This window comes from Lycium ferocissimum, chromosome 2 (genome assembly GCF_029784015.1).
Source record: "Lycium ferocissimum isolate CSIRO_LF1 chromosome 2, AGI_CSIRO_Lferr_CH_V1, whole genome shotgun sequence".
Taxonomy (NCBI): Eukaryota; Viridiplantae; Streptophyta; class Magnoliopsida; order Solanales; family Solanaceae; genus Lycium; species Lycium ferocissimum.
This window is the reverse complement of record NC_081343.1, coordinates 49,903,740-49,919,439: the sequence shown is the minus strand read 5'-3', so window position 1 is coordinate 49,919,439 and position 15,700 is coordinate 49,903,740. Positions and strand designations below refer to the sequence as shown.

The 15,700-nt window shown below is 32.2% G+C and overlaps 1 protein-coding gene across 2 annotated transcripts; it reads left to right on the top strand.

Annotated features, from left to right (window-relative positions):
* The first annotated feature begins 11,268 nt into the window (after window positions 1-11,268).
* Window positions 11,269-12,636, top strand: LOC132042809 (probable purine permease 6). Of its 2 annotated transcripts, none has more exons than XM_059433336.1 (2): window positions 11,269-11,370; window positions 11,460-12,636. In XM_059433336.1, exons 1-2 carry the CDS (start codon window positions 11,334-11,336, stop codon window positions 12,593-12,595), a joined length of 1,173 nt encoding a protein of 390 aa, XP_059289319.1. In that variant the 5' UTR covers window positions 11,269-11,333; the 3' UTR covers window positions 12,596-12,636. The 2 variants fall into 2 exon arrangements, with proteins under 2 accessions (XP_059289319.1, XP_059289313.1); XM_059433330.1 differs by having other exon boundaries at window positions 11,451-12,636.
* Window positions 12,637-15,700: the final 3,064 nt, after the last annotated feature.

Here is a 15,700-nt window from a genome sequence, read left to right as displayed (position 1 = left end):
TAAGTATTAGAAGAGATTTGTGTTTCTCTTCTCCTGTTGTTCTTCTGTTGAATGGGTTCCTTGGCACTTTTTTTAGTATCCTTATCATTGGGGTTCACTATTACCTCCTTGTTGGGCTCTTTAGTATTAGGATTCACCTGTACTTCCTCTATTTTTTTTCTTTTCAAGGACTCTGTAATTTGCCATGTTATGGCCAAGCTTCCTACAATGTTTACAATATTTGGGGATATTCTCGTATTCAATCTTTTGAGTAAATCCTTTCAAAGGACTGTCCTCATCTTCATCTCCAATCCAAACATTAGTGATAAGAGGCTTGAGCAAGTCAATTTCTATATGCACTTTGGCCATACTTGGCATGTTCATATTTTTTGTGGCAATGTCAAGTTCTAGAGGTGTTCCAGCAACTTCAACAATTTGTTTAATATAGAGCCAGTTATGCATATGAAAAGGCAGACCTGGAAGTAACACCCATACAGGAGCAATTGGAAGATCTTCTTCCGGTTTGAAATCGGGGCTCCATCTCTGCAACCACATCTGTAACCCCTCTATCTCAATCATCCGCTTGTAAAGCACCTGGCGATGGTCTTCATCATTGTTAAAGGTAAGGAAAACATTATAATTATCATAAGCCCCTATTATTAACGTTCCTTTGAGAGTGAATTTCTTCGGGAACCTCGATCTGAGTACATCAATTTGAGGTCTACTCTTCAAGAATCTACCCACAATCGTTCTCTTACATTGAGATGTCATGATTCCATAGTATTCCCTGGTCCTGAAAATTCTAGCATGCATCCCATTGTGCGTAGTTCTTCTTGCCTTAACTGATTACAGATCTTGCTAGAAAATTATGGAAGGTTTAGGAGCTTCAGCTAGAGTAGCAACATAAGATTGCCCTTGATTCGCAATTGATGGTAAATTAGAGTCCGTTTGCCATTGTTAGTCATATCCCCACTCACCGGAGGGCCGCCGACTGGCGGACCCATCGAAGATGGAGGTACGATATTACCGTTGGGCTATTAAATTTTGTATTGTACGGAGAGAAAAATTACCGAAGAGAGAGAAATTATCAAAGTGTCCTATTTTTGTAGATATTCCGTCAGCCTACTAACCATATACCTTTCTTTTCTTCTTTTTTTTGGTGAAATAAGAACGTTTATTTAGTACTCCTACTACATAATTACATCATAGTTCACCAAAGTAGATGCTACATCAGAGTTGATAATACTAAGGTTACAAAGTTTTGCTAGATTATTACAAACCAAAGGACTAATTTTCCAAATATAATTACATCCTTCTTTATCATATTGGAGAGTAGAGACTATCCACAACGGAGGCTGAGACAAAAGCTACATTTGATTCATATACGAGATACTACGTCCTTTGGTTGAAAAAATATGAGCGACCTTGTTTCCTTCTCGGAAGTTATGTCGGATCAGAGGATTCCCCATTTTCTTCAGTAAGTGCCTGCATTCAGAGATTATGTTAGAATAAGTTGATAAGAGGTCTTGTAGAAACTAGATTACCTCTGTTGCATCAGTTTCAATTTTTGCAAGTTGCATAGAATGGGAATGAGCAAGTTTAATTTAAGGCCTTCTCGTAAAGCCAACAATTCCATATGTATGGGGTTTAAGGATGAAGTGCCCATATAGTAACCTTGAATCTAATCACCCTGTGTGTTGCGAAACACACCTCCTATGCCTGAGGGTTTGTCAGGAGGGTTTAAAGAACTATCGAAATTTAATTTAATACCAGAGTGGGTGGAAGGTAACTATTTGATCTTGATGGGGTGTTTGGCAGTGGAACTTGTGATGGAGTTTGAAGTATACCTAAATTCTAAAGCACGAGCTATCACTTGTGAGGAGTGAACATTTTTCGAAGTGTTGTTGAAGAGATTGTGATTTCTGTTAAGCCACAGATGCCATAGAGCAAAAGAAAAGAAATATTTTCATCGAAGAAGATGATCGGGAGGGGTATAGTGAGTATTGGTGAAAACAGTCAGCCAATTAGTTTGAGAAGGAGGCAGAGCAATGTGACAATTATCCCAAAAGGAAGTTGCAATAGTACATTGACAGAAAATGTGGTAGGAAGTTTTTTCACCATTCGTACAAATTGGGTAAATATTACTCTGAACAATATTAAGGCTATGGAGGTAAGAGTTTGTGGGGAGACGATCATGAAAGCACAGCCAGAAGAAAAACGTTATTTTATTGAGAGTTTTGAGATCTCAAATCCACATGTAGTCAATGTCACTAGGGGTGGGGGCTTGAAGTTGATGGAATACAAGCGTAAACAGTGGAAGCAAATAGCCATGATCAAACTTGCATGTAATATAGACAATACATAATTGATATTTTAATCAAACATAAAATCAGTACTTATCTCTTGAAGCGTGACCGTGACTACAAATCGAACCTTCAAGCATCCACGCGATCTTCCTTCAATTCCATAGGCAGTCTTTTGCTATGTGACCTAACTAGCCTTTGGACAAGGAATACTTGTGTGGGCAAGCATTACTGCTCATGAAAGAGTGTCACTCTTGGGATGAAAAGCATATTATATATAACCACGTTTTACTGTGCAAACCTTAGTCCAAAAACGTGTGGGCTTGCTTTCCCCCCAAGAATATTACTATTTTTCAAGTCCAAGAATAATTAGGCATAACAGGGACCACAAATTTATTATCGAGGCTTCCAATTGTGGCATTAGTTCGAAATATGAATGAATTAATCCTACCATAATGAATTACAGATTATTCCATTAAAAATCCGTAATTGCACTCCTCATTTTAATTTCTAAATCTTTCATTAAATCTTATTTAACTCCCCATGGTAAGATTACATATACCAATCAATTAAATTAAATTACTACCAATTTAATTCATTAACTAATTAAATCATTTATATTTCCGCTTAACTTATATTATGTGATGGATACGAAATCCACCTGCATGGTTTTCACATGAGACTTATACGCATCCATAAAGGGTATCATCAATCTCAAAGTCGAGACATGGATTCTATCAACTAATTATTATTTCACAAATGTATTTTTCCATTATTCAATTTACTAAGAATACATAGACCAGCAATTGAATCATACCTTTTAATAAATCAAAATAATGAACAAATCACATTGATCGTAGTGCTTATATCAGGAGAAGTTGTTTTATGTATTCAGTACAAAAACATTTATCTCTACTTTGTCCGCTCAATGCATACAATATGTACTAGCACAAGAAGTCAGAACTATACAGTTCTTATAATGAAGATAATTATATTTAATCTTATGCTATAATCATACCGATAGCTTTGTCCAATTTCCATCTTAGATTGTGAACATAAACTTTACACTTGTAAGAACCAATGATTTAATCTTCCGTATATAAGGTAAATTCTATACACTAAATCATCTACTATATAAGTAAAGGATACACATACTAGTACATGATCTATTTAACTCTTTATTAAAAATTAAATAAATAATTTTTCTATAATAAATACTATATCCAAACACATGTTTAATAGTATATAGCCCAACAATTTCCCACTTACACTTTCAACCATGATAATTGTTAGAATATACCATATCTAGATGCATGGTTAATGGTATATACCCCAACAATCTCCCACTTAGACTCTTAACCATGCATCTACAACTTTCACATGTAACGATTATCAAAAGTCTTAGCCAATAAGCTCTTTGCAAAAAAAAAAAAAAAAAAAAAAAAACTTATCAAGTTGTTTTGTGATGCAAATTCGTCTAGTAGTGCTTTGTCGTAACTGACCAGTTTTGTACTAAGATCTTCAGAGATCCTATCATGAAACTCTCCCAAAAGAGTATTTCTTTTTAGGAATCCTATCATGAAATTCTCCCAAGAGTATACACCGAACCGATCTTGGTGATTATTCTCCCACTACGACTAAGTACTACTACTATTATAATATATAGTCGCACTACATTTGCTCAAGATCATTCCCACTACTTAGAGGTAGTGAATTTCCTTATGTCTATGAGCGTTTCTCCTTCTACTTAAATGCAATGTAACATCAACCTTGACTTGTCAGTTAGATGTTCTTGAACTTCTGAATTTTTATATGACTCATTTGCTATTTGTTTGCTCAGTTTCTATAAAACTTTTTTACTTCTAGGAACTTGGTTTATTAAATAGTCTTTTTCTAAAAACATGGCATTTGTATTAACAATTACCTTATTTTCTTTTACGACAGTAAATACACATGCGTACATCCTTTCGTTCCCTTTGGATATCTAATAAACATGCGTACATCTGTTCTTGATTCCAATTTATCTGTTTTCCCTTTGAATACATGTGCTAGACAACCTCATATTCAAACATGTTGCAGATTTGGCTTACATCCAATCCACTGTTCTATGGGTATTAAAGGTACTAACTTAGAAGGAATTAAATTAATAATGTAACTCGGAGTTTCTAAGACATATCCCAAAACGAAAACCAAACATGAATAAGTCAATCATTAAATCTTACCACCTTCATAAGAGTCATATTTCTTTGCTCTTCCACACCAATCTATTGTAGAATACTTGGTGTAGAAAATTAAAATGCAATCCCTCTATCTAATAAGTAACTAATGAACTCTGCAAAGAGGTACTTTCCGTGATGCTTTTCATTTTCGTCTTAAATACCTTGAAATTTTCAAAGCATTCGAACCTTTAGAGCATCAAATAAATATATTCATCTCATGAGTAATCTTCCATGAATGTCACAGAAGTTCATTATACGACACAAATCAGAATGGATTAGCTTAACTTATCATTAGCTTTATTTCCTTTTAAGAGAAAAGGCCTCTTAGTCATTTTTCCTTCTAAATAAGACTCGCAAGTTGATAGTGCCTTCACTTTCAATGAACCTTAAAAGTTCATCCTTTGACCAACTTCGAAATCCTATCCAGATTAAAATGACCTAGACACAAGTGTCAAAGATAAGCTCAGTCAATTCCCGGGGAAAAAAATTCTCTTAAGGGACAGATTAAAATTATTCAATTTAGAAGAATATTAATTTAAAGTGTTCACGCATCAATGTACCACAAGAGATAAAGTCTTTATCAAACACAATAACACAAGAGTTACAAGAAAAAATAAACTAATTATCCATCTCTTGTTTGATTAGACACTGAAAATATTTTTTTTTCTAATAAAAGGTACATATAATGCATTCTTTAAATTAATGTTTTATCTCTATTAGTAGTAACTAGGCTGGATAAAGTCTATTGAGAATTGAGATATAATCATTAAATAGATCATTAGTTATGTAGTAAGAATAATAAAATTCAAAACACACATCACACATACAACCATACCGAATAGCTATATTCAATAGGGAAACATAATATTCATGCAAACTATATGAGTCATGCCAGATAATTCACCCCATAAATTAAAACAGGACCAACTCAGTTGGAGAGTAAACTGCTAATTTAAGTTAGGTAAATATCACTTTTAATAAACCCTAGTTCCATTGAACCAACGTGTAACTCAATTGGAGAGTCAAGACAAGCTATCAATTAACTAGGGACTGCAACACAATAATTAACCATAATGAATCTATCCGATGGGGAAGAAGATCTACGTCAACGTATAAACTCATTACATCATTTTTTTATGCAATCGAGACCATAGAGAATGGACCCTACCACCATTGTTTGAATAAATAAAATTTGAATAAATAAAATTTTTATTTAACGAAAAAGTTCCAGAAAACAGAAAAATGCCCAAAAGCCCATCTAAACGACCTCGGATGGCCAAAAAAAATTCTTAGATCACGAACAAAGCTCGTGTGTATTGCTCAGTGGGTTGTTTCTGATAAACATACCAAATGTCGGGTAAATCAAAATTCTTCAAAAATCAGAATTCTGAAACCATGACCAAGTCAGATAATTTTTTTTTTTTCCAGCCAAAATAAGAAACTGGAAAAAAAAAATATATATATATATATACACTCGTTCTATAATTGTTATCACATATCATTATTAGCATACTAATATACATGCATCAAGAACAATGAACAAAATTTTAAAATATGTTTACATAATCTCAGTGTTGTTTTCTGGAAATTAGCATGTTTATGTAATCATTGAATATAAAATTTAAAACACACCACATAGATATCCTTGCATCGGGAACAAAAAAAATTCAATAGAAAAGAACAATTCATGCAACATATATATGTGATGTCAAATATTCACTCCAACAAATTTAAAACCAGAAATAACTTAGGTGAAGAGTATACTGTTAATTTAAGCCAAGTAAATATCATTATCATCATCTCTAGTTCCATCAATTCAACATGTAACTCTCATGCCAAGTGACAAATTATAATAAATCTATCCGATATGGAGGAAGACCTAAAGTCAACACTAGTATTTTGTCATGAAAACTATAGAAAACAATTTCTATCACCACTAGATCTATGAAAAATAGTTTTTTTTTCAAATCTTGGGTTAAAGAAAAAATAATTACGTGATATTGACTTATTATTTCAATTTATAAGTTTGAAGTGTGTGGGGTGGGGGGGTGTATATATAATATTTCAATCTATAAAAAATTAAGGTTGGTTAAGGATTTTTTTTTTCTTTTTTTTTTTTTTTGCTTTGGTATCAACTCGATGCTCTGAGAGAGAGGGGTCTGGGAATTTTCTTTCTTGTATAACGTTTTTTATGTTTATTAGGATGTTAGTCCTAATTATTATGCATTTATGTTGTAAAAATTTCTTTCCTCGGTAGAAACAAAATGTATTTATAAACTAAATGAAGGCATTAATCTGTATATCTCTATTTACTTATTTACAGTAAATTCTTTTATTTCTTTCTAATTATAAGAGAAAATATATTTTATAACCGAGCGAAGCGCGAACCTCACTAGTACTTATATAATTATAAAAAGATAAAAGAAGTAAATTTCTCTAATGCAACAATGAACAGTGGCTGCCACAACCACTTATTACAAGACCGCATGTTTTTCATCGCCTTGTGATTTAAGGATTACAACAAGTATACCAAGACTTGCACAAAAGAATTCCTCTCCGTGAGGAAAAAAAAAAGGAATCCCTAAGTCAAGTCAACTTTTGCAATTTACTACAGACTCGTAAGCCAAAACTTTTACTCTTCTTGTTTCAACTAGCCAACAAAAGCAAAGGCTCAAAGCTACCAAGGAAAAAGAAAAAAAAAACTCTTTGCCGCAAAGAAAAATTGTGGCCAAATCTGATATCTCTATCAAATATTATTATTTTACAGCATATTGATTTCTCTGGCCTATCACTAAAAGAAAAACCACTGGAATTCACGTTGCAGACCAACGTTTAGCGCCGCTAATTCTCAAAACCGTGGAAAAAACGACAGCAGGTCAACGATATCAACACGGTAGCAGAATTTCTGGGCTACTTCGCCGTCGAATTAGAAACACGACAAGCAAAAAACCCTTTTCCTTTTAAAACATGAATCGTATAATATCATATATATATATATACACACTTCATCTAAGTTATCTATCTAGATACAAGCAAGCTTTGATGAATCGATAGAATACATGCATAAAAATAAAGCAAATAGTCGTGATCAAACTCTGTATGTAATATGTATTACACATAATCGTATTTTAATCAAACATAAAATCAGTACTTATTTCTTAAAGCATGATCACGACCGCAAATCGAACCTTCAAGCATCCCGCGATCTTCCTTCAGTTCCACGGTCTGCAATCTTTTACTATGTAACCTAACTAGCCTTTGGACAGTGAATACTTGTGTGGGCAAGCATTACGGCTCAGGAACGAGTGTTACTCTTGGGTTGAAAAGCATACTATATATAACCGCAATTTAGGTGCAAACCCTAGTTATTTTTCAAGTCCAAGAATAATTAGGCATAACAGGGATCACTGGTTTATTATCGAGGCTTACAATTGTGGTATTAATTCGGAATATGAATGAATTAATCCTACCATAATAAATTACAGATTATACCACTAAAAACCTGTAATTGCACTCCTCAGTTTAATTTTTAAATTTTCATTAAATCTTATTTAACTCCCCGTGTTAAGATTACACATACCAATCAATTAAATTAAATTACTGACAATTTAATTCATTGACTAATTAAATCCTTTATATTTTCGCTTAACTTATATCATGTGACGAATACAAAATCCACCTACAAGGTTTTCACATGAGACTTATAAGCATCCATAAAGGGGTATCGTCAATCTCGAAGTCGAGACATGGATTCTATCAACTAATTATTATTTCACAAATGTATTTTGTCATTATCGAATTTATCAGGAATACATAGACCCGCAATTGAGTCGTACCTTTCAATAAATCAAAACAATGAACAAATCACATTGATCGTAATAATTATATCAAGATTAAGAGTATAAGTACATTTAATGAACTAGAGAAATTGTTTTATATATTCAGTACAAAAGCATTTATCTCTTCGTGGTCCGTTTAATACATACAAAATGTACTAGCACAAGAAGTCAGAACTATATAGTTTCCATAATGAAGATAATTATATTTAATCTTGTGCTACAATTATACCGATAGCTTTATTCAATTTTCATCTTAGATTATGAACATAAATTATATTTTTTTTAAAATTAAGGTCAGTGAGCAGGGCCCACTGACTATTTTATTGATTTAGTAAGAAAAGGCAAATAGTTCAAAAGTATAACAAAATCAAAAAACAAAAAACTTTCTGAAAGTCCTAGAAAAGAAAAGAAAAGGAAAACACTTATAAGAATCGATGATTTAATCTTCTTAAGCTAAACTCTATACATTAAATCATTATTATATAAGTAAAGGACAAACATATTAATACATGATCTATTTAATTTTTTATTAAAAATTAAATAAAAAATTATTTTATGATAAATATTATATCCAAACATATGATACTAGTAAACTGAAGAGGTAGTTAAAATACCACTGGCGTTTATGGACCAAATAGGAAAGCCAGTAGTTGAACAGTCCGGAGCAAAAGGGATGGGGATGGGTTTGATCTTATCCTTAATAATTCGAGGGAGGTCAAAAGATTAGCCTAAGTACTAACCATATACTGCACATATATTCCTCCTGTAATTTAATAGTGAATTGAATTTTTTTATTTAATATTTTCATCTTCGTAACTCTTTGTATCCTGTCTTATATAACGATATATTAGATTGAGTATGAAATTAAAAAAGAATCTTGTTTTTTAAAATTTAACGTCTAAAATATGTTATCAATATGATTATAACTATAAAATTATGTAGTTAAAAATAAAATATAAAAAATAAAGTTAAATTATTTAAATATAAAAAAATTACTAGTACTGATATTTTTCTAAAACAAATTTTAAAAGTCAAGTTTGTAAGGTAAGAAAAAAATGGGAGGTCTATCGGACAAGATTTGCCGTTTCAAATCAAAACACTGCTTCCAACACCTTTTCATTTTTGTTGGTTTTGGTGGAGTTATATGCTTTATTTGTGATGATGAATGGGTCTTCCAATGTCGCCACGCAAGTCAACCTATGTAGTATGTGAACTACTCGTAAAATTCACATGATCGAATTCATATTTTAATTATACAGTCACAGTATTCAAGAAATCTTCTAGATTAATTTTGCTGAATTAAGGGGTATATTAAAATACTTAAGTAACGCCCACGATAATGAAATTCATTAAGAACTGATCATTTTATGCTTACGTTAATAGGACGATCTTGACTTTTGAGGATTCAGCAGTGATGCGAGACATTTATAGGGGAACAATATAATTGAGAAAATGGACAATAATATTCCCTTTTTATGTATTGGTTGTATTAGGGGGAAATCAGTTGTCCCAAATTTTTATACGCTGCATCTCGAATGCTTCCACCATGAGTTCCACATTATATGTTTAATTTTCAGAGTGGAATTTAAAAATGGATAAATCTTGTTTTATAATGAACCAGTGTTATTACATGCTATTGAATGTTATTAGCAATATCTTTTAAATCTACCATGTATAAGGTCTCAAATTTATATAGGGTAAAAATGTCTTGGACATGTATATGTTCCCCAACGTATTCTAATTGCTTTTAGTTCCTCAGAAGTCATAACAAAAGGAAATTTACTTCGATAATATTGCAAGCATTTCATAATACAAAATTCTTAAGTTTCAAGCATGCATCTTTTGTTCTTTTCTTAAATTTTTTTAAAAAAAATGTTTTAATTGAATTCCAAGAAATCAACCGTAGTTAGAGTTTGGTTTTAGAATTTACCATGAATTCTACGTTCTCCACCAACTCATCGTACGAATATGCTCTTACCCTACAAATCAGTGCACTATAACATATTTGTTTCTAACATTCAATAATGTATACTATTAGTTGAGTTCAATAATTATAGGCATAATTTCTAAGATCACATTCCTAATCCAACTTGCTATACAGTGAAAAAGGCGACTTTCAACCATCAAAGATTGTAGTAGAGCGGTAAATATTTCTTCATCTTTACTTATAGGTCTTGAGTTTGACCCCCGGATATCAATCATCTTTGATATGAAACGCTTTACCCTCTAAATGAAAATTTTCATTAGGGTGTATCTTCGTAGGCTCTCAAATTTGTATCGATTAAAATTGTATTGGACATGCATATGTCCACTTAAAACGTACGCTAATTGCTTTAATTCCTACGAATAAAAAGATTAAGTATCAAATATCTATCTTTTATTCTCTCTTTTTTTTTTTTTTTAATAACAAAATTTGTTAGCGAGGAAAAACTGGAATATCCAAATTTTGTGGCTATATCCAAATAAGTACTCAAAAAAACGGAAAGAAAGTGTAACAAGGAAGAACCTCTTATGACAAATTTTACTCCTACAGATTTGTTGTATATGTATATTTTTATTTTAGAATATATAGATACCTACCCATGAAGAACAACTCCAAATCAGCAGGATAACATAGAATTTCTTTCTGACAGGCAATGTATAATTGTATGCTAGCCATTAGTTAAATCCAACCCACGGCTAGCTTTACAGTGAAAAGTGAATAGACAATAATAGTGACATGAGAACAATCCACATTTCATGATTGGCAACAAATACTAGTAAATAATACTTATGCTCTGTTTGTGTATATTTTTATTGCTCATATTAACAATTCACACCTCCTCTACATCCCACACCTACTCCAAACGCAACTCACCTACCCCTTCCGTAGATAAATAAACCCATACTTCCATAATCCATTCCTAGGTGCGTTACTACAATTTCACTTATATTTAATACAAAGAAAGCGATAAAATCCATAGTCCTGTCGAACAACTTTGCTCTGTTTATCAATGGGAGAACCTCAAGAAAAGCAGCTCAACATATCTTGTAAGCTTAACTTCTCATATTTTAATGATTCTTCATCTTTATGTCTCCTAATTCTCTAAACTTATTAGAATTGCCACTAGTTCATGTAGTTGAAGAGGAAGGTAGCAAAGAACCAGATTATATGGCGAATAATTTGACTTTGTGGCGTGCAAAATACAAGAGGTGGCTCGATATAGGGTTCAACGCGTTTCTAGTCCTAGCTTCCTTATCAACTGCTACACTTCTCGGCGAACTTTACTACAAAGAAGGTGGAAAAAGCACATGGTTGAATTCATTGGTCCAAACTGTTGGATTTCCGGTACTTCTCCCTATTCTCTTCTTGAAAAAAAGACAAGAAAATCCAGGCTCCCAAAACGATGATAATAATTATACTCCATCTGTTTGGATATTTTTATCTGTTTATGTTTTTCTTGGCTTTCTATTGGGTGGAAGTGGCATGCTGCTAGCTGTGGGCTTATTACACCTCCCAGTTTCAACATTTTCCTTAATTTCCGCTAGCCAATTAGGGTTCAATGCAGTATTCTCATATTTCCTCAATTCCCAAAAAATAACAACTTATATAGCCAATTCTATTATCCTACTCACCATCTCCTCAATTCTTCTTGTGTTTCAACCTGACGATTCGCCTTCAGGCAAAGGTGGATCGTCAAAAGGGAAGAATTACGTATTAATCGGGTTTGTGTGCACCCTGTTCGGTTCAGCAGGCTACGCGTTACTGTTATCTTCCACTGAGCGAATTTTCAGAAAGGTTATGAAAAAACGCACCATGAAACAAGTGATGAACGTCGTTATTTGGCAATCGTTTTTCGCCACGTGTGCGATTTTGATTGGCCTTTTCGCTAGTGGTGAATGGAGATGGGTGAAAACAGAGATGCAAGAGTACAAGCTAGGGAAAGTGTCATATGTTATGACATTAGTGTGGAATGCTTTGTGTTGGCAGATTTACACAATTGGTGTACTAAGTTTAATTATGAAGGTATCTGCATTATTTGCTAACGTGATTACTACAGTGTGTGTGCCTCTAGTTCCAGCTCTTGCTGTGATTATTTTCCATGACAAGATGAGTGGGGTGAAAGCTGTGTCTATGATTTTGGCTATTTGGGGATTTTTATCCTATGGTTATCAGCAATATCTTGATGAAGTTAAGCTCAAAGCTGATTTGTCAAAGGAAAAAGAAGAATCTGAAGTGTCACTTGTTGAAAGAGGATTGAGTCATAGAGCTTAATATTAATTGTAGAAAAGATTAATGGTATTGTTTTTTCATTTTCTATCAAAATTAAGACGTTTGAATCCGAATACACATCTGAATATTAAGATGTACATTATTAATATATAGATGTCTGAATCTGAATACACATCTGAATATTAAGTTGTTGTCTCTAGATCTAAATACTGAATGATTAAGACCGTTTGTTTTCAATATCTGAATGTGCATATGGAATTCACCACTATATCAATAAAATACTATAAAAATTTCATTTCAACAAAATAAATTTATTTTTGATAGAAAATAATATTTTGAATATTCATATTTGATTAAAAATTTGAACTATCTCATTTTTTCCTTCTATAAAGATAAAAATTGAACACTTGAAATGAAGTTATATATCACTATAAAAAAATATTGTAACAAAAACATGATTTTATTTAAGAATTTGTGCTTATAATTAAAATGGTAAATCTTTCTCTATCAACTGAAAGTGATTTAAAGAAGTTGTTAGGTCTGAATCTCACAAGATATTTTCTAGTCAAAAACTTTATTAAAATATGATAAAAAGGAGAAAACTTTTCAATGCTTGATACAATTTGTGAGCGTTTTCTGTTGTTTCATGAAGCTTGGTATTATGTAGTTAGTTTCAACTTTGATTAGAGGGTTATGTAGTATTCAAGTTTTTTTTTTTTAATTCATTGTTATTATCTCGAGAAACACTAATTTATAGAGTCATTGCTATCTTTTAAATGTTGAAAGGAAGATAGGGACTTTATTAATAATATGAATTTCCTATTTTTAACTTTCTAGCGCAAAATTGATCAAGCTAAGAACTGGGTTTACACATAGGATTTCAAACTAAATTTTTGATGGATTCAAGAAAACAATTTTATTGATATAGTTAATCAATCAAGAGTTCTTAATAATATTTGGTAGAGAAAGGATAGCTAGAGGAGTGGAAATTTTGATGAAAAGAGAAATCATGAAAGATTTTGTGAAATGAGACATATTATTTTAAGGGCAAACTACATAAATGACAAACATTTGGGCTTTAATCAAGCCACATAGCAAATGTTTCAATATTTACATTTTGTAGCAACAACCCAGCTACCAACGGTTGTATACGTTTTTTTTCACTGTATTCATTTTTTATTTTCGCTGTATTCATGAATACAACAAAAAAAAAAAATTCCTGTTTTTTCACTGTATTCATGAAAATGACTATCTGTATTCATAAATTGGCTTGCTGTATTCATAAATACATCGAGTAAAAAATGGATACATAAAAACATATGTACACCAAAAATTAACAAATGCCATATTTTTCGGCATGTATATAACAAATACATGCGTATACAACATAGATACACCAAAAATATTAATAAAAACAAGCGAAAAACACTGTATACAACATATGTACACCAAAAAAAAAAAACGAAGACACTCAAAATATTGAATACAAAAAATAAAATTGATTGTATTCATTTGTATACAGGCGTTAATTCACTCTATTCATTTGTATACAAAAAGATCTTTTTCGAAAAAACGTGAAAAATATTATATACCGTGTATGTATACACCGTATGTATACACAGATCTGGAAAAAAACTTTCGAAAAATATGTATACAGTTTATGTATACACTGTATATATACACAGATCTGGAAAAAAACTTCCGGTCAAAAATTCCGATCAGATCTGTGTACACCTTCTTCTCGTTCACCTTCTTTTCTCCGTCATCATCACTGTCACCTTCAGATCTGAAAAAATCTTCACTGAAAGGAAAGTAAGCTCCGATTGGCTGTGGTTGGTGTTGTTTCTGTGGTTCGCCGGAGAAGTAAGCTCCGGCGACTTCTCCGGCGATGGCTGTTGTTGTTGTTGTTGGCAATGAAGAGGAGAAGAATGGTTGTGGTTAGTGTTGTTGCTGTGGTTCGCCGGAGAAGTAACCTCCGGCGACATCTCCGGCGATGGCTGCGTACCATGGCGGCATCAATATTCTCTTTAGCTCTGTTCAAATAGAGCAAATCGATTTCGCCGGAGCTCCCAGCAGCGTGGCTATTCGCGCGAAACAATGGGAAGAGAGGGAGAGAGAGAGATGGAGGGTTGGGTTGGAAGTGAATAGTGTGATGGGTATTCTACTTTGTGTATATATATATATATATATATAGTTACTAAATGTCATTAATATACAAATATTTGCTATGAGAAGTAATTAAGTTAAACTATAGCTACTAAATGTCAATACCCACTATATGTTTGTTATGTCATGTAGTTATCCTTTATTTTAAATGAGTCTGAATGGTGTTAAGACTCTGTAACAGATCTGATTCATTCAAACCTATTCAGACCCATTCAGAACCTTTACAAGAAAACAAAATAAATGAATTTAATGGATCTGAATAATTAAGATTCAGACTTGTAAAACAAATGCAGTTAATGAGTTGAATCTGAATAATTAAGATTCAGACCTCCATTAAGTGCAAATAAATGAGGCATTAATTTGTTTTCTTTCTTCGATCATCTACTTAGTTGCTGTGACATGTCTTTTTTGTTTACTGGAACTTTGGTTTTCACTACAAGAAAGTATAAAAATGGCAACAAAAAATTGAATATTTGGCAACAACTTAGTTTTATTATTGGCAAATGAACTTTTTTGTTGCCAAAGAATTGCCATAGTATGATTATTGTTACAAAAAGTACTTTCGGCAAAAAAAAAAAAAAAGTTGTTGCACGTTGTTGCAATAATGGCCGAAAAGTCTATGCAACAAAAAAAAAAAATTGTCAAAAAAGATTTTTTTTTAACAATAATCAATCTTATTTTTGTTGCCAAATATATATTTTCTTGTAGTGTTTTGTTCTTCAAATTACACACACACATACACACACACACACACACATATATATATATATATATATATATATTCTTGTTTCATGCTTTGTTATAACCAAGTTAAGTGAAGTCAAATGGAATAGAGACTCGATCGATTGCTCAATATATATCATACTCATGGAGCTTAATTTTGCACAAGAGTAAAAATATTTACACGATCGGGTCATTTAAAAGATACTCTTCCTAATTTATGTGGCACTATTTGACTTGGCAAGGAGTTTAAAAAAGAAA